General features: G+C 43.8%; 1 protein-coding gene across 4 annotated transcripts in view; it reads left to right on the top strand.

Moving 5' to 3' along the window:
* Nucleotides 1–597: 597 nt before the first annotated feature.
* si:ch211-198n5.11 (methylcrotonoyl-coenzyme A carboxylase 2) overlaps nt 598–19,948 on the top strand; it is a 125,802-nt gene continuing 106,451 nt past the window's right edge. For 2 of the 4 annotated variants that reach the window (XR_010975516.1, XM_068037262.1), the window contains exons 1-2: nt 5,336–5,473; nt 8,858–9,211. Coding sequence is in view for 3 of the 4 variants with exons in the window: in XM_068037262.1 (XP_067893363.1) it covers nt 5,406–5,473; nt 8,858–9,211 (422 nt within the window). In the remaining variant the exon portion in view is untranslated. The other 2 variants (XM_068037263.1, XM_068037264.1) reach the window with 2 other exon arrangements.

Genomic DNA, 19,948 nt, shown 5'->3' with positions numbered 1-19,948 from the left:
AATGGGGATGGTCACCGATGATTGCACAATCTTCAGTGCCATTCAGAAATTCTCAATGAAGCAGCTGGTACCCACATGCAGAAAGACCTGGGCAACATTCAGGCTTGGCCTAAGGGGCAAGAAACATACATGCCACACTAATGCCAGGCAATGACTATCTCTAACAAGAGTCTAACCACGTCTCCTTGACATTCAATGGCATGTACCATTGCTGACTCCCCCACCATCAACATCCTGGAGGTCATCATTGACTGTAAACACATTGTGTACTGAAAGAAACTGATCTTTGGTGTACTTTATGACCTCATCCACATAAACATCATCCAATTCTGACTGAAAATGGTTGCAAACACTTCAGCCTTATCTTTTGTTCTGACCTGCTGGGCTTCCCCGATCATCGAGGATGGGGATGTCATGGAGCCTCCTCCTTCCTTTGGTGGTTTAATTGTCCACCACCGTTCATCACTGGATGTGGCAGGGAGATGTATAATTAAAGACAATGAAGAGATACAGAGTATGTCTCAATAGGTTTTTTTGGGCAGGGGAAGGGGTTAAGGGTGGTTTGAAATGAAACCCAAGAAGTTGACATAGAGGAAGAGTCCAGCAGACCTACAGTTTGTTCCTGTTCTGACAATTTGATTGGCCTCTGCATAGATGCTGACTGAGCAGCTGCGTATTTTCAGAAAACTTCATAGAACGTTAGTGTAGCTGGTAATTTATCATGGACATGCACGCACATTGAACGAGAAGGAGCCCCAGACCGGGCCGCTCTGACAGGGAAGCGCTGAACTGAGGCCCAGGCCCGATCCCACTTCCGGCGCCACACTCTCGCTGCTCCGGGTAAACTTCCTGCCCGTGCGGTCGAGAACTGCGGCGGAATACTGGCGGAGAAATGTACCGGGAATTCGCAGTGTAAGTGAACGGCTGCCTGGGGTGGAATGGGTTCTCTCTGGGCTCCGGCCCCTGCGGCTGGGCCTCCGCCAGGCTACAGAGGCCCGGCCGGGGTCACCATATCTCGGAGACTGAACCAGATCCCAGTGAGCGGCCTGGCGCATTGTAAACTCTTTCCAACAAAAGCGGGAATCACATACACAGATATAACTTGCTTTAATTCTGAAACTTCCTTGTATTTAGTCTTTACAATCACTGCCACTTTTTCTTCATTGTCTCTGGCTGACAGCAGCTACATATGACCTGGGCTTTAAAATCTGTTTTGTGCAAAGTTTCGGAACAAAACACTTGAATTGTCAGTCAGATGGGGCTTTTTCCTATTAAATCCTATTTTTTCCTGGAAGCTTAAGTTCTTTCCCCTCCACTTGTCATCCATGTATTTTTGAAGTTATGTTAGCCTTATAACCAGAGCTATCTGGTCGACATTTACTGCAGTAATTAAGGAATGATCCAGCACGGAAAGAGGCCATTTAGCCCATAGTGCCCCAGCTCCTTCCCCATAACCCTGTAACTTTTTTCAAGTATTTATGAAATTGTCTTTTGAATGTTACTACCGAGTCTACTTCCATCATCCTTCCAGATCACAACAATTCATAGGCTGCAATCTTATGGCCCCCACGAGTGGGCTGTTTGCGGGGGGGGGGGGGGTGCCCGTAAAATTGAGTGGGAGACGGTGGGGGCCCTTCCCGCACCCCACTGAAATTTTATGTGGGGCGGCAGTGATAAATGGCCTGCCCGCCCCAGACCAATCAAGGCCCTTAAGTGGCCAATTAACTGGCACTTAAGGGGCCTCTCCCTCCACCACTGGTATTTTACCTGTGGCGGCCAGACGGCAAAGGCACCAAGAACACTGCCAGGTAAAACCTACTGGCCTCCTTCTGGGCTGGGCTGGGCTTTTGGGGGGCTCATGATCGGGCACCCTGTGCCCCACGGAGGGCTGACCCCAAAGCCCCAACTTCCCCCAACACACAGCACCACCACCCACCCCAGTCGACCCCCTTTGCCTCGCCAGGGTCTGGCCAATTGTCTCTGGCGAGGCCCCCAAAAACTTACATTCTTTCCGGAGCCGTCGTCCCCTCTTGCTTCTGTTGGCCGCGTGTTGTCCCAGCAGTGACCACCGCTCCTGGTGGCGTTGCTGGGACTAAGAGCTGCTGGTCCCTGATTGGCCGGCAGCTTCATTAGGCAGGACTTTCTGCCTCAACGAGGTGGAAGTCCCGTTCAAAGCAGATTGAGGGCCTGGGGAAGGAAAAATCCCAGCGTGGCACCCTAGGCCCAGTGGAGGCGGACTCACCCCTAACTATTTGGTCGGTGGGTGGGACCTCCCACCCAACGTTAAATTCTGGCCATTGTGTCAAAGAAATGTTGCCTCTGTTTCTTTTGTCCCTCATTAAACCTGTGTCCTTTGGTTACTAAAATTCCTGCCACTGGAAACAGTTTCTCCTGGTTTACTCTTTCAAAATCATGAATGGTTTTGAACCCGCCTATCAAATCTCCTCTTAACCTTCTCTGCTCTAAGAACAACCTCAGTTTCTCCCAGTCTCTCTATGTAACTGAAGTCCCTCATCCTTCCTACCATTCCAGTAAACCTTGTCTAAGCCTTCTCCAAGGCCTTGACATCCTTCCTAAAGTGTGGTGCTCAGAATTAAACACAGTACCCCAGCTGAGGCCTAACCAGTGTTTTATAAAGGTTTAGCATAACTTCTTTGCTTTTATACTCTAGTTATCAATTAATAAAGCCAAGGATCCCATATTTTAACAGCCTTCTTAACTTGTCCTGCCACTTCAAAGATTAGTGTTTATACACTCCCAAGTCTTTCTGTTCCTGCATTCCCTTTCAGAATGTGCCATTTAGTTCATTTTGTCTCATTCTTTCTGTCAACATGTATCATTTCACAGTTCTCTGCGTTGAATTTCATTTGCAGTGTGTCTGCTCATTTTATCAATCTGTCTATGTTTTCCTGAAGTCTGTTATGATCCTCCTCATTGTTTACTGTATTTCTGAGTTTTGTACCAGTTGCAAATTTTGAAATTACACCCTGTATACCCAAGTCCAGGTCATTAATATATAGCAAAATGAGCAGTGATCCTAATACTGACCCCTGGGAATACCGCTGAACACTTCCCTCATGTCTGGAAAAACAACCATTCACCACTACTGTCTGCTTTCTAGCCCTTAGCCAATTTTGTATCTATGCTACCACCGTCCCTTTAATCCCATGGGCTTTAATTTTGCTGATAAGCCTATTATATGGTACTTTGTCAAATGCCTATTGAAAGTCCACATACAAAACATCAACTACACTAACTGCACTACCCTCATTAACTCTTTCTATTACTTCATCAAATAACTGGATTAAGTTAACCAAATGTAGTTTATCTTTAACAAATCCATTCTGACTTTCATTTTTTTAGCCCATACTTTTGCAAGTGACAATTATTTTTCTCCCAGATTACTGTCTCAAAGTTTTCCCACCACTGATGTTAGACTGGCCTCTAGTTGTCAGGTTTATCTCTCTCCCCTTTTTTAAACAGGGCTGATGTTGGCACTGCAAAAGCCTCACATGTACAATGTTTTTAAGAGAGTGAAAAAGGGCCTGTTGTGGAAGAGTGACTAGAAAGATACACACACAATGCACTCAAAAATCAAGCTATGTGGTTGCTTACAGTTCACAGAATCACAGAATAATACAGTGCAGAAGAGGCCTTTCGGCCCATTGAGTCTGCACCGATGCATTAAAGACACCTGATCTGTCTACCTAATCCCATTTGCCAGCACTTGGCCCATAGCCTTGAATGTTATGACGTGCCAAGTGTTTATCCAGGTACTTTTTAAAGGATGTGAGGCAACCCGCCTCTACCACCCTCCCAGGCAGTGTATTCCAGACCGTCACCACCCTCTGGGTAAAAAAGTTCTTCCTCAAATCTCCCTTAAACCTCCTGCCCCTCACCTTAAACTTGTGTCCCCTCATAACTGACCCTTCAACTAAGGGGAACAGCTGCTCCCTATCCACCCTGTCCATGCCCCTCATAATCTTGTACACCTTGATCAGATCACCCCTCAGTCTTCTCTGCTCCAGCGAAAGCAACCCAAGCCTATCCAACCTCTCTTCATAGCTTAAATGTTCCATCCCAGGCAACATCTTGGTGAATCGCCTCTGCACCCCCTCCAGTGCAATCACATCCTTCCTATAATGCGTCGACCAGAATTGCACACAGTACTCCAGCTGTGGCCTTACCAAAGTTCTATACAACTCCAACATGACCTCCCTGCTTTTGTAATCTATGCCTCGATTGATAAAGGCAAGTGTCCCATATGCCTTTTTCACCACCCTATTAACCTGCCCTTCTGCCTTCAGAGATCTACGGACAAACATGCTAAGGTTCCTTTGTTCCTCGGAACTTTCCAGTGTCAGGCCATTCATTGAATACTTCCGTGTCACATTACTCCTTCCAAAGTGTATAACCTCACACTTTTCAGGGTTAAATTCCATCTGCCACTTTTCTGCCCATTTGACCAGCCGTCAATATCTTCCTGTAACCCAAGACACTCCAGCTCACTGTTAACCACTCGGCTAATCTTTGTGTCATCCGCGAACTTACTGATCCTACCCCCCCCCCACACAGTCATCTATGTCGTTTATATAAATGACAAACAATAGGGGACCCAGCACAGATCCCTGTGGTTCGCCACTGGACACTGGCTTCCAGTCACTAAAACAGCCGTCTGTCATCACTCTCTGTCTCCTACAGCTAAGCCAATTTTGAATCCACCTTATCAAGTTACCCTGTATCCCATGTGCATTTGCTTTCTTGATAAGTCTCCCATTTGGGACCTTGTCAAAAGCTTTGCTGAAATCCATGTAAACTACATCAACTGCAATACCCTCATCTACACACCTGGTCACATGCTCGAAAAAATTCAATCAAATTTGTTAGGCATGACTTCCCTCTGACAAAGCCATGCTGACTATTCCTAATGAAATTTTGCCTCTCCAAGTGGAGATAGATTCTCTCCTTCAGAATTTTCTTCAATAGTTTCCCTACCACTGACGTGAGACTCACTGGTCCATAGTTCCCTGGCTTATCTCTACAACCTTTCTTAAATAGTGGGACCACATTAGCTGTTCTCCAGCCCTCTGGCACCTCCCCCGTGGCCAGAGAGGAATTAAAAATTTGGGTCAGAGCCCCTGCAATTTACAGTTAACCTAATTGTTTTTAAACTTTCCAATAAAGCTTCTTTGGTGGCTGGCTGGTTAAGTCAGTTAGCAGTTGAGTCATACAGATGAGGAAGGTGCTAGTTTGATCCATGGTGAATCAGTTGATCTCAGCCAGAATGCCAGCTCATCACTTTAATTGATTGCAGTAACTTTGGGTATGGAAGTGGAAAATTGCCAGAATTCCTGCTCTACTTTGCCCTCAAGTGAACACTGCTCGGAAAGTACTCTTGTGACAGGATGTGCACCCTCCACAATAGCCTTGAACACTCACTGTCTAGACTGACACATGAAGAATGGCTGCTTGGGTGAGTTATAGAAGGGTGGCAGACACTAATTGTACTCTATCCCAGAATGAGTAATTGCCTTCAGTAGAGGAAGAGATGAAGGGAGAAAGCTAGCAGAAAAAGAATGATGAAAGGGGAAAAAAAGTTCTAGAATTGTTCTGTGCAATGAAAGGAGACCTAAAGAATTTTTAAATATATATATATGATATATAGATATATGTGTGTGTCAAGTGAGTGAGTGAGAGGAGGGAGAATCGCATTTACAGTGTAATTGGTTGCAAATGTATGTGGAATTTTGTAGCCATCATCAATCCCGAGAAGCAAATATTTTGTATCGCGCTCATTCTAGCCCTAACCTCTGGTACTGTGACTGGCAGGAACTCGGCTCGGATCAAAATCTGCAACATTTTTAATAATGGAAATAATTATTCCTGATAAAAACAATATTCCATTCTGTAGTGGAAGAGAAAGGAAATTGATGTCTGAAACATAGAAACATAGAAAATAGGAGCAGGAGTAGTCCATTCGGCCCTTTGAGTCTGCTCCGCCGTTCATTATGATCATGGTTGATCATCCAACTTAGTAACCTGTTCCTCCTTTCCCCCCATATCCTTTGATTCCTTTTGCCCCAAGAGCTATATCTAACTCCTTCTTGAAAACATACAATGTTTTGGCCTCAACTTCTTTCTGTGGTAGCGAATTCCACAGGCTCACCACTCTGGGTGAAGAAATTTCTCCTCATCTCAGTCCTGAAAGGTTTACCCTGTATTCTTAGACTATGACCTCCGGTTCTGGACTCCCCCACCATCGGGAACATCCTTCCTGCATCTATCCTGTCAAATCCTGTTAGAATTTTATAGGTTTCTATGAGATCCCCCTCACTCTTCTGAACTCCAGCGAATATAATTCTAACCGACTCAATCTCTCCTCATACGTCAGTCCTGCCATCTCAGGAATCAGTCTGGTAAATCTTCGCTGGTTATTAATAATCTGCCTTCCCGTTTTTGCTGCCAAAGCGGATAATCTCACATTTATGTGAAATGTGAAGCATTTTGTAAAACGTGTTAACACTTCAGGCATATAAGAACCAGAAATAAAAACAAGAAATGCTGGAACCACTCAGCAGGTCTGGCAGATTTCCAGCATCCGCAGTATTTTGCTTTTATATAAGAACCAGAGCCAGTGCTACATGTACAAACGTCCTCAATCTCTGCTGTTGACAAAAAAATTCAAGTATCTTCATTTGTAATACAGGTCCAATGTCCAAGATCCGGCACGAGACCGTACCGGATTTCAGATTTTGGACAATAAAATCGATAGCCTATCCTAGGCAAAATTCAATGAATAAGAGATACCTGTACATGAAATAAAATATGAAAATAAATAAATAATTTATTGATGAATGAATTGATGCAAAAAAAAGTATACTTGACCAAAGGATCAGGTGGGGTTGGGCAGGGCCAAGGGTCGAAGATTGTGCGGGTCAACTTGGAGCGTGGGAATTAGACCGGTGGGAGTCTTCTGACTTCCCTGATCCATCGCTGCATCCTGTTTGCTTCCGACATGTGCCCCGCTCATGTGCTCAAAAGAGCAGTTTAAGATTGGAACGTGGTGTGAAGGCAGCAGGATCAGAAGAGGTAAGTGACTAGTCTCATTTTAACTACCTCACTGTTCAGTTTCAGCCAGGCAGGGTGGTGCGGACGGGTGGCAGGGATGGTCAGACAATCACAGTATTACCGTACATCAGTTAAGGAGCAGCCTACAAACTCACCCAACACCAAGGTAGTAGTGGGAGAATTGAATTGTGTGACTGACCACACAACCGACCAGAATTGCTGATCAGATTAAAGGCGGTGTAAATAGAATACAGTATCATATTTCCCTGAACCAAATGCCAATGTTTGGACGGCCCAAAGCAATAAACTGAAAATTTAGTCGAAGACAACAGTTGCTGTTTGTGTACAGTGGTCCTTTAGCGTTAAGTTATGATATTTAAAAGGTGCATAAATGAGTATAATATGAGCTTTTTAAGCTTTGTACATGAGTTTCTACCCTTTTACATACTCAATGGAAAGTTTATAAATAGGAATTTATCTGAGCAAAATGGGTTTTGACTATTTTCAAAAATGTCCAGTTTTCAGACAATTCCGGTTTTCTGACAGCCAGATTTTGGACATCCAACCTGCATTATTGAGGTTTGTCAGAAATATGATTTTCATTTTGTGAAAATTAGCTATTCATACATACATTCTTGGGACCTACCCCATCAACAGGAAAAAAAAGTAACAAGAACAGCACAAGTTCAAAGTCTTGTTTTATAGTTAATTAGTCTTTTTGGTGATTTGCTGATTAAGGAAAATGACATTAGAGCTGGGAAATAAAACTTTCCATTTTTGTCTCCCATTGGCAATGTTGGGCACTCCTAGATTAGGTATAGCCACAGGCTAGAACAGAGAAAAACTCATCTATCCTGCCACAGCAAATTAGGATAAATTGAGCCATTGTTCTCCCAATCTGCCTTAGCCCAGCCTCAGAAGTTCACTACTTAGTGTAAGTGGGCACATCGTTTTTCACACTAACCACCTTTATGAGCTCCCCTCTTGCTATTGTCAATTTGCTGCAAATTAATGTCAATTTTGCATTGTGAGGCCACCCCCACTATGAACTGGGTTAAAATGGTCAAACTCATTTAAGGTAGGACTGTTAGAGCTAGCCAAGAGGTGCCTTTTATCTCATGAGCCTGGACTGGACTTAAAGGCAGACTCTGGTTAAACGAATCATGCATTCCCAATTGCTTTTAATTTTAATAGTTAATTTGTGCATTCAGTAGATAATTATTTACAATGAGGATTAAGGCTGCTTACTGTGAAGCAGTAACCCCAGTTTAAAATTCTTATAAACTAGCAGCTGATTCCTGAGCAATTCAGCCCTTTAAGTCAAAATATTTCAATGCTAAACATTAGAGCAGTGGAAGAAAGAATACTGACAGGTATTTGCAGAAATCAATTCGATACTTTAGGAGAGAAGGTCACATTTCATGTTTGTTATTTTGGAAAATACTTTCCTAATGGTAAAAAGTAATTTTCATATTGTTTATTCTGTATTGACTTCTCATTGTGTAGAATCTTAGTTTTTCATTGTGATGAGACATGAATCATCCTTTCTGCGGCAGATGCAAAGAGGCAAGGCAGGGGGATAACTTGCAGTGAAACAAAAGAAAACACAAAAATGAAAACTCTGCGTAAAAATACACATACTATATTAGAAACATTACTTGTAACAGATTGTGTGTGTGTGTGTTTATAAATCTAATGATTTAGCATATTAGTTTCTTCAACAGATATTTTTACCATTGAACTGAAAAATAAAAATATAGTTTATTAAAACTTTTCTACTTGTCAATAGTTCCAAGTGGGTTGCTGGTCGAGTGGGTTCAGGATCCAGGCTAAAGTCCAGCTTCATATTCCAAGAATATCTGGAGAGACAGCAGAAAATATGCACCAACTACGAAAGAAAATATCCCAATTGTGTTCATGTTCGGAGAACATTATGGACAGACTGCAGTTATCCCAAGAAACAAATTCTTGGGAAAACAATTCCGTGGAAGAATGTACTTCGCTTACCTCTTTGTTTAATATGCAATAGTTTGGTAAGAACTTATCTTGCCAAATCATATCCTGTTTTAAATGGAAATCTTCAACCAATTCATCAACATGTTTTTGAATCTAATCTACGCAACAGTATGATCTACAGTAAAAGGTAAGGCTGTGTCTTGTTAAACATGGGTTTTATTGAAAATATCAAAAGATGGTCCGTGAGTGCATCCACCATGATATGATACTGAGCTATACAGACCCCAAGATCCCAGGCTTATACCTTGAACAGTATCAACCTAGCTGACTTCGAGCAAAGCAGAAGTGGCCTCGCTACACTTGGCTTTGTATTTCTTGGTGAGAGGGGAGAAAATTAGCCATAGCTGCTACTCCTGAGCTTGACCCATTCCTGCTGGGAGTGAGTGAATGTGTGAAGTAATCAGCCTTTGCAGTGCTGACCTTCGAGTCAAGTAAATTATTTAATCTTACACATGATCATTTGTATAAAGGCTGGCAGTGCCTGTGCAATTTTACCTCAAATTTGGGCTTTGGTCCTTCTAGCTTTCTCAGTTTAAACAAAATCAGTCGCGACCTTTAGGAGAAGCATGGAGAAAATGAGTTGGCTGGGGAGAAATTAGATTAGATTAGATTAGATTAGAGATACAGCACTGAAACAGGCCCTTCGGCCCACCGAGTCTGTGCCGAACATCAACCACCCATTTATACTAATCCTACACTAAACCCATATTCCTGCCAAACATCCCCACCTGTCCCGATATTTCCCTACCACCTACCTATACTAGTGACAATTTATAATGGCCAATTTACCTATCAACCTGCAAGTCTTTTGGCTGGTTGATGTAAATCAATAGTAAATAGATCCTTTAGCAGGGAAGATCATATTTCATGTTTGTACTTTTTTACATGGTGAATTTGTAATTTTCAGTAATAACTAATCGATCTTCTGTAACATTGTACACAGTAAGTCAGATAATGTGGTCTCTGATGTCTTTGTGTTTCTTTTTCTCCCATTCTCTTCTTTGCACTTCTACTTCTGTCTATCAGTCTCTCTTTTCTGATACTTTTCTCCTTTAATTTTCTTTTTGCTCCTATCTCTGACAGGTGGGAGATGGGTGGAATTGTATGGTGTGGCGCTGCACACATGTTGTCATGCTGTCTGTCTCTTTGACCCTGTCTCATCTCTTACAAGTATATGCAATTAGCATTGACATTTTCTAATGTCAGCAAAACACAGGTAATTTAGTTGGTTTCAAAATTCAATAGATATAAAAAAAATTGATGTGTTGGAAATGAAGAAAAGTGTACTTCCTTAAAGTTTATACACTTTGTAAAGTTTACAGAACACAAGACAAAAGCTATGGCAGGCACATCATTAGAATTTTTTTTCACTCACAGAAAACTGTCACCACTCTTTTCAAGCAAAAAATTATCTGAGTAAAGAGTTACAACCAGGTGAGAAAGGTGTCTAGGGGTCCCTCTCAGCCTTCACCTGTATAAAGGGTTTAATTTTAAACACACCATGTTTTGAGCTCCCCCTTGGTGAATCCTTGTTCACCGCTTTCCAATTATAAGGCAAAGAAACCAGCATAAACAGGCTTTCTTAGGTTTAAAGAAGAAAAGTTGAAATTTATTAAACTTAAACTCTAATTCGGTTAACGCCTACGGGTATACGACGCGCCACACGCTAGCATGCATACGCAATATGCGCATGCAAATAGAGACAGAAAAGAGCAGAAGAAAAATAAAGTGGAAAAGTTTGAGGCACTATCTGAAGAGTTGTTACAGTTCTTCAAGCTGTCATGCAGGCCCCCACCTGCCAAGAATGAGGCATATTAATTTTGCCACAGACATTAAATTTCAAATTGTTGCTGGGAAGAAGAGAAGGCCTATTACAAGGGCTGCCAGACTGGCTAGAAAGACATTTTTGCATATTGACAGACAGTACTTGAAAGGACAAAGGGGCTATTCCCTGCTCCAATTTAATCCACAAAGGACCTTTGATCAGCAGGTATTGTGTGCAGAGGAAACATTCCAAGGTCTGCTAGGACAAGACAATCCACAAGGGCCAGGACTGATTAGGTCAGTTGGTCACATGACTAACTGGCTGTTACAGGTTTTTTTGAACTCACCACAGAATTTGAACTCAGAAAGCTCTTTGCTCCTGGACTGAGAACATCTCTCTCCTGTCTGCTCCCATCTCTTTCTCACCAGCTTTGGAATCCATTGAAGACACAAGAACCCCAAGAGAAAAAAGTCTCCTACAGTGAATAAGGTTTAAGAATAATACTGGGCCCCAACAAAAAGCAAGATCAACCTACAAAAGGACTCTACAGTGAGTTCGAAGAATCGTACAAACTCTTCAGATATTGCCTCAAACTTTTTCACTTTATTTTTTTTCTTCTCTTTTCTGTCCCTATTTGCATGTGTGTATGCATGCTAGCATGGGCACGTCATGTATCCGTAGGCGTTAACCGAATTAGACTTTACGTTTAATAAATCTTCTTTAAACATAAGAAAGCCTGTTTGTGCTCATTTCTTTGCCTTATAATTAGAAAGCGATGAACAAGGATTCACAAAGGGGGACGTCAAAACACGGTGTGTTTAAAATTAAACCCTGTTACAGTAAGACCAGGTGAAGGCTGAGAGGGACATCTAGACACCTTTCTCATCTGGTCGGAACAGAGCTCACTGTAGAGTCCTTGATTGTAAGTGGATCTTGCTTTTCATTGGGTCCCAGTATTCTTCTTAAACCTTGTTCGCTGTAGGACACTTTTCTCTCTTGGGGTTCATGTGCCTTCAGTGGATTCAGGGGCTTGTGAGAAAGAGATGGGAGCAGATAGGAGAGTGATCTCAGTCCAGGAACAAACAGACATTCTGCCATCAAACTCTCTGTGGCCAGTTCAAAAGAAACCCTGGAACAGCCAGGTATTCATGTGACCAGCTAGTCTAACCAGTCCTGGCCCTTGTGGATTGTATCCTTCTCAGCAGGCCCTGGAATGCACTTCCTCGCCTTCGATGTCTGTTAGTGTGTAAATGTTTTTTTTCAATCCACGGCTGATCTGTTTAACAAGTCATTTCCTCGCTCCAACAACAGTTAAAAATCAATGTTCATAACAAAATTGATGTGCCTCATTCTTGGCAAGTGGGGGCCTAGCATGACAAAAGCTTTTGAAATTTTTGGACATATGCACGAAGAGCCAAAGAAAAATATTCCAATAGTAGTGTTCACTGAGCAGTATTGATTCATCCTGTGAAATTCTGTACACTCCACACACTCATGCACAATCCAGATTCAGCTTACAGAGCTCAGGACAAAAATACAAATCCAAGCTTTGGGAAAGGCCATAACCATCATGTAAAAACTTGAATGAAGGCATTAAAAGACAAAAAAGACAATTCAATTGATAAATTTAATCATGTTATTGTGAAATTGAGTTTTTCATTTTGTTCAAACCCTTATGTTAAAGCCTTACGTCTTCCAATTGCTCAAAAAAGGTGGATGAAAAAATACTGAACAAGCATAAAATAATATACCCTTACCATAAAATAGTAGTAATTGTGTGTCACACATATGACATCTTTAACATTTAAAATACCTATTGCAGTACCAGCTACAGGAATAACAGGGACTGCACAAACTTATAAATAAATGCATCCTAAATTTAATGTAAACCTAGTAGATATGCTTTGGCTCAGTTAGTCAAAGGCTTAATAAGATCAGGAGTGTCAGGCAAACCCCCCCACCTGCCAAGACTGAGGCACACATGATTTCGCCACATGAGCATTAAAGCCTAAAATTGCCCCTGACTGGAAGGACATTTGAATAGTAACAGACAGTGTTGGAACAATGGGAACCCAGTCGTTGCTTCACCAATACACAGAAGAAATGGTCAGACCAGTTTTGGTCGCATGACTGACTGTTGGAGGTTTTGAATTTGAACTTCCAACAGAGGATTTGAACTGAGAACACCATGTGCTCCTGGAACTGAAGCAGAACCCTCTCCTGTCTGCCAGCTCCCATCTCCTTCCCATGGAACTGAATTTTTTTGAAAACAAGTGAACCTCAAAGAGAGAAAAGTCTCCTACGTGAACAACGTTTAAGCAGAATACGGGACCCCTACAAAAGTACTATACCGTGAGCTTGAAGCATAGTAACAAGATATTGCCTCAAACTGTTCCACTTTATCTTTTCTTCTCTTTTCTGTCCCTACCTGCATATGTATATCATGTGTGCATGCTAGCGTGAGTGAGTCATATATCCGTAGGTGTCAACCGTATTAGAGTTTAAGTCTAAGTTTTAATAAATTTCATTTTTCTCCTTTAACCGGAGAAAACATGATGTGTTGGTTTCTTTGCCTTATAATTGGAAAGCTGTGAACAAGGATTCAAAAAAGGGGAGCTAAAATACTGTGTTTCAAAATAAAAGCATGTTAAAATAAGACCAGGTAAAGACAGCTAAAGACCCCTAGACACATTTCTCACCTAGTCGTAACAAGAAATCTGGGTGCCAGTGTCCGAAATTTTATCCAAAGACGAACGAGTGAAATTGGAAGTGGGAAGCCAATTTCTTCCCAATCAAAAAGAGCAAGATACTGGGTTTCTTGTGGTTGTGTGTGATTGAATACTATCATGTCTGCAACTGAAGCGAGTAGCTCTCCAAGCCAGGGTGAAGTAACTTGGGATAAGTTAAAAGCACTGTCTATGGAGGAGTTGAGGAAAATGGCTGAGCAGTGTGGGATCACTGTATGTGGAAAAGGCTATGAAGTCTGAACTCTTAAGACTAGTGGCCAACCATTTTTCCCTTGAATCTGAAGAAGCAGAAACAGGGTTAGAAATAGACTCTGACAGGGTATTGCGAGCAACGATACAATTGGAACAGAGGAAACTTGAATTTGAGGAAAGGGAGAGGGAGAAAGAGAGATCATTCCAAAGGGAATGTGAAGAAAATGAAAGGCAGGAGAAGGAAAGAGAGAGAGAAGAGAGCGAGAGAGAAAGAATATTCTGGAAAGAATCTGAAGAGAAGAGCTGAAATGGCTTGAGTTAGCTAGGGGGGGCGACAGAATAACCCTAGTGAAAGCATGGCCAATATGGAGGAGCACAGTTCAGGGCTGGGTACAAGATTGCTAAAACTCGCTCAATTAATTCCAAGATTCAATGAGGAAGATGTGGAAGCTTTTTTTGTGTCCTTCGAGAAACTGGCAAGGCAGCTAAAATGGCCAGTGGAGACCTGGTCTCTCCTATTGCAAAGCAAACTAACTGGAAAAACCCATGAGGTTTATTCCTTGCTGCCAGATGAGAGTTCATCAAATTATGAACTGACCAAAAATGCTATCCTCGGGGCATAGGCTTCGGATACTAATTCATGTCGCCAAAAGTTTAGAACCCTCAAAAAAACAAGCTAATCAAGCTTATCTGGAGTTTGAAAGAAGCAAGCAGGTGGTTTTTGACCAGTGGCTGAGGGCTTTAAAAATACAGCTCAGCTATGAGACTCTCAGAGAAGTAGTCCTGTTAGAGGAATTTAAAAACTCTCTCCCATTCTCAATGAAGATCCGTTCAGGGAGCCCTGCAAGCGGCCGTTCTGGCTGATGAGTTTGCTTTAACTTATAAGTCGGTTTCCCAGGGGAGAACCTTTCCTAATCACCCGCACAAATCCGAAAAGGACAAAGGGTGGGAAGGTGAGATCCGCCCAGGCAGTCCTGGAAAAGAAAGGAAAGCAGGAGTCACGGGGCCCTCCTCCAGCCAAAAGAGAAGGTGCTGTGAACAAGAATGAGACCTGGATACCTTTGTGCTTCCATTATAACAAGGCAGGGCATTTAAAAGCTGACTGCTGGAAACTAAAGGGGAAACCGGTAGGGTTAATCAGGGCACACCCGCTCAGTGAAGACGACGCCGTGATGGAAAAAACAGAACAAGCTGTGGCTTTTACCTCAGTAAGAGTGCAATGCAGGAAGCTTACACCGCCAGTGCAGGAAAAGTTAATAGGTTTCCTGAAGGTTATCAAGGTTTTGTGTTTCAAGGGAAAATAACCCCATACCCCTCGAGTGGGGCAAGCAAGCCCATAGTGATTCTCAGGCACACGGGGCCACCAAATCCCTTTTACTGCGAAAAAGCCTGACCTTTCCTCCAGGGAGTACAGTGAACACCAGAATGGTGGTGCATGGTATTGGAGGGCAGTGTATGCCTGTATCTGTACACCGGGTGCACCTGGAGTGCGACCTAGTTTTGGGACCGGTGACTGTAGGGATTGTCCCTAGTTTGCCTGTGGATGGGGTTGACCAGCTCCCAGGTAATGATCTGGCAGGGGTGGTAGCCCCCCCAATAGTGAAAGAAAGACCTCAGGAGGTTGGAGAGACAGGGCAGTGGCAGAAGACGATTCCCTGCAGAGTCCCTGAATGTGTAGTGGATCAGGCCCTGAGTCAAACAAGCTCCCCCCGAGGAGACTGCATTGGCACCGCAGGCAAATGACCATGAGGTCTGCCTATCCGAGACTTTCTTGGAAAGTTAGGAGATCCAGGGCATAAATAAAATGGATTTTCCCTAGCTGAGGCTCCGCGAGTTCTCCCAGTATTGCAAGAGTTAGCAAAGGCTGTCCAGTCTGAAAGTGAAGCAGAGGGAGTCCCTGATTGCTACTGTTTAAAGAATGAGGTACTGATGAGGAGATGGAGTTCTCCTCAGACCTGAGAGCAAGGAGTGGACAGTAGTTCACCAGTTAGTGGTGCCACAGAGGTACTGGGGAGAAATATTAAGGCCCACGAGACTACAGTGGCTGTACATGCCGTATATGAAAGACCAGAGCCCGCATAAGGCAGCAGTTTAACTGGCCAACACTCCACAAAGATGTGGTGGAGTCCTGCAGGAGTTGCCACATGTGTCAGGTTGAGGGGAAACCCCCACCTACAGTGAAACATGCACCCTTATGTCCTGTACCAGTGTTAGGAGGACCCTCCAGCAGAGGGCTGTTGAAATGTAATGGAGCCCTGCCGAGAACAAAAGGGGACAGGCAGGCACACGGCTGGCAAAAGTTTAGAAAGAGAAGGGGATAAAGTGACCAAGAGGGCGGGTTAAAGGAAGTCCGGGAGGAATCCTGGATAAAAACCCCTACTGTCTGGTCAACCAACCCCGAAAAATATTAAAAGTTAGACACCACATCCTCCTTTGTAAATGCAGACTCGAGAAGCACAGCACCAGAGTTGCTAGCAGCATTTACAAAGAGAGATCTCTCGGGGGCACAGAAACTGTGAGGGTGATGCCTCACCTAGTCGAAGTGCCACAGGAGGGTACAACCAAGTCTGCACAAATACCTACAGGTAGGAGTATCTCAGAGAACAAAGGGGAGAGTAACAAAGATGCCTCCCCCACAGTCAGAGGAAAAGGGAACCACCTATCCCTGAAGTCAAAGGAAAAAGGAACCACTCATCCCCCTGGTCAAAAGTCTTGCGTAAAGAGGCCCTGGCACCCAGAACAGACCATTTTTAATAAGCTTTAAGATTGGTGAGTGAGTGGAAATGAATGAGAGAAATGCATGGATTTTTTTATTTTATTTTTTTTTATTTTAGAGATACAGCACTGAAACAGGCCCTTTGGCCCACCGAGTCTGTGCCGACCAACAACCACCCATTTATACTAACCCTACCGTAATCCCATATTCCCTACCACCTACCTACACTAGGGGCAATTTACAAAGCCAATTTACCTATCACCTGCAAGTCTTTGGCTGTGGGAAGAAACCGGAGCACCCGGCGTAAACCCACGCGGTCACAGGGAGAACTTGCAAACTCCACACAGGCAGTGTGTTTCTTTCTGTATCTTATATTTCTCTCAAACTTTGTAATGAAATGCACCGTTTTTCTTCAAATCGCATTTCATTCCCTGGGTGTGGAGGTGTCAGGCAAACCCCTCACCTGTCAAGTCTGAGGCACACATGATTTCGCCACATGAATATTAAAACTTAAAATTGCAAGCCCCTGACTGGAAAGACATTTTTAAAAATTATTTTGTGGGATGTGGGCGTCGCTGGCTTGGCCAGCATTTATTGCCCATCCCGAAATTGCCCTGAACTGAGTAGCTTGCTAGGCCATTTCAGAGGGCATTAAGAGTCAACCACATTGCTGTGGGTCTGGGCTCACATGGAGGCCAGACCAGGTAAGGACAGCAGATTTCCTTCCCTAAAGGACATTAGTGAACCAGATGGGTTTTTACAACAGTCAACAATGGTTTCATGGCCACCATTAGAGCAGCTTTTTTTTGAAATTCCGGATTTTCTTTTTGTCAATTGAATTCAAATTTCACCATCTGCTGTGGTGGGATTCAAACCCATGTCCCCAGAACGTTAGCCTGGGCTCTGGATTACTAGTTCAGTGACGTTACCACTACGCCACTGCCTCCCCATTTGAATAGTAACGGACAGTGTTGGAATAATGGGGACCCAGTCGTTGCTTCCCCAATACACAGAAGAAGTGGTCAGACCAGTTTTGGTTACATGACTGACAGACCGTTGGAGGTTTTGAATTTGAACTTCCAACAAAGGATTTGAACTGAGAACACCAAGTGCTCCTGGAACTGAAGCAGAACCCTCTCCTGTCTGCCTTCTCCTGTCTCCTTCCCACAGAACTGAATCTTGTGAAAACGCGTGAACCTCAAAGAGAGAAAAGTCTCCTACGTGAACAAGGTTTAAGCAAAATACTGGGCCCCAATGAACAGCAAGAATTACCTACAAAAGGACGATACCGTGAGCTCGAAGCACAGTAACAAGATATTGCCTCAAACTGTTCCACTTTATCTTTTCTTCTCTTTTCTATCCCTATCTGCATGTGTATATTGTGTGTGCATGCTAGCATGGGCATGTCGTATATCCGTAGGCATCAACCGTATGAAAGTTTAAGTCTAAGTTTTAATAAATTTCACTTCTCTCCTTTAACCTGAGAAAACCTGGTGTGTTGGTTTCTTTGCCTTATAGTTGGAAAATTGTAAACAAGGATTCAAAAAAAGGGGAGCTCAAAATACTGTGTTTAAAAATAAAACAGTGTTAGAATAAGACCAAGTAAAAACAGAAAAAGACCCCCTAAACACATTTCTCACCTGGTCGTAACAAGGAGTGTTATGCAAAGTAGTATTACCAGGGACACTGACATATCATACAAAGAAGCGACCTTCCAAAGTTGATTCTGAAATGTGACATTCTAATTGCATGTCTTCTTCTTTGACCTCCTTGTCTCGAGAGACAATGGGTAAGTGCCTGGAGGTGGTCAGTGGTTTGTGAAGCAGCACCTGGAGTGGCTATAAAGGCCAATTCTAGAGTGACAGACTCTTCCACAGGTGCTGCAGATATAACTGGTTGTCGGGGCTGTTACACAGTTGGCTCTCCCCTTGCGCTTCTGTCTTTTTTCCTGCCAACTGCTAAGTCTCTTTGACTCGCCACACTTTAGCCCTGCCTTTATGGCTGCCCGCCTGCTCTGGCGATCACTGGCAACTGACTCCCACGACTTGTGATCAATGTCACAGGACTTCATGTCGCGTTTGCAGACATCTTTAAAGCGGAGACATGGAATGTCGGTGGGTCTGATACCAGTGACGAGCTCGCTGTACAATGTGGCCTTGGGGATTCTGCCATCTTCCATGTGGCTCACGTGGCCAAGCCATCTCAAGCACCGCTGGCTCAGTAGGGTGTATATGCTGGGGATGTTGGCCGCTTTGAGGACTTCTGTGTTGGAGATACGGTCCTGCCACCTGATGCCAAGGATTCTCTGGAGGCAGCGAAGATGGAATGAATTGAGACGTCACTCTTGGCTGACATATGTTGTCCAGGCCTCGCTGCCGTAGAGCAAGGTACTGAGGACACAGGCTTGATACACTCGGACTTTTGTGTTCCGTGTCAGTGCGCCATTTTCCCACAGTCTCTTGGCCAGTCTGGACATAGCAGCGGAAGCCTTTCCCATGCGCTTGTTGATTTCTGCATTGAGAGACAGGTTACTGGTGATAGTTGAGTCCAGGTAGGTGAACTCTTGAACCACTTCTAGAGCTTGGTCGCCGATATTGATGGATGGAGCATTTCTGACGTCCTGTCCCATGATGTTCATTTTGTTGAGGCTGATCTTTAGGCCAAATTCGTTGCAGGCAGCCGCAATCCTGTCGCTGAGTCTCTGCAGACACTCTTCAGTGTGAGATGTTAATGCAGCATCGTCTGCAAAGAGGAGTTCCCTGATGAGGACTTTCCGTACTTTGGTCTTCGCTCTTAGACGGGCAAGGTTGAACAATCTGCCACCTGATCTTGTGTGGAGGAAAATTCCTTCTTCTGAAGACTTGAACGCATGTGAGAGCTGCAGGGAGAAGAAGATCCCAAACAGTGTAGATGCGAGAACACAGCCCTGTTTTATGCCACTCAGGATAGGAAAGGGGTCTGATGAGGCGCCGCTATGCTGAATTCTGCCTTTCATATTGTCATGGAATGAGGTGATGATACTTAGTAGCTTTGGTGGACATCCAATCTTTTCTAGTAGTCTGAAGAGACCACGTCTGCTGACGAGGTCAAAGGTTTTGGTGAGATCAATGAAAGCAATGTAGAGGGGCATCTGTTGTTCACGGCATTTCTCCTGTAGCTGGCGAAAGGAGAACAGCATGTCAATGGTGGATCTCTCTGCTCGAAAGCCACACTGTGCCTCAGGGTAATCACACTCAGCCAGCTTCTGGAGCCTTTCCCCACTATGCTGAGCAGGGAGATTCCACGGTAGTTGTTGCAGTCACCGCGGTCACCCTTGTTCTTATGGAGGGTGATGATATTGGCATCGCGCATGTCCTGTGGTACTCCTCCCTCGTCCCAGCATGGGCAAAGCAGTTCGCGGAGTGCTGTAAGTATAGCAGGCTTGGCACTCTTGATTATTTCAGG

The sequence above is a fragment of the Heterodontus francisci genome, chromosome 8 (genome assembly GCF_036365525.1).
Source record: "Heterodontus francisci isolate sHetFra1 chromosome 8, sHetFra1.hap1, whole genome shotgun sequence".
Taxonomy (NCBI): domain Eukaryota; kingdom Metazoa; phylum Chordata; class Chondrichthyes; order Heterodontiformes; family Heterodontidae; genus Heterodontus; species Heterodontus francisci.
Note: the sequence above shows the minus strand (reverse complement) of the source record. Positions and strands in the feature narration are given on the sequence as shown.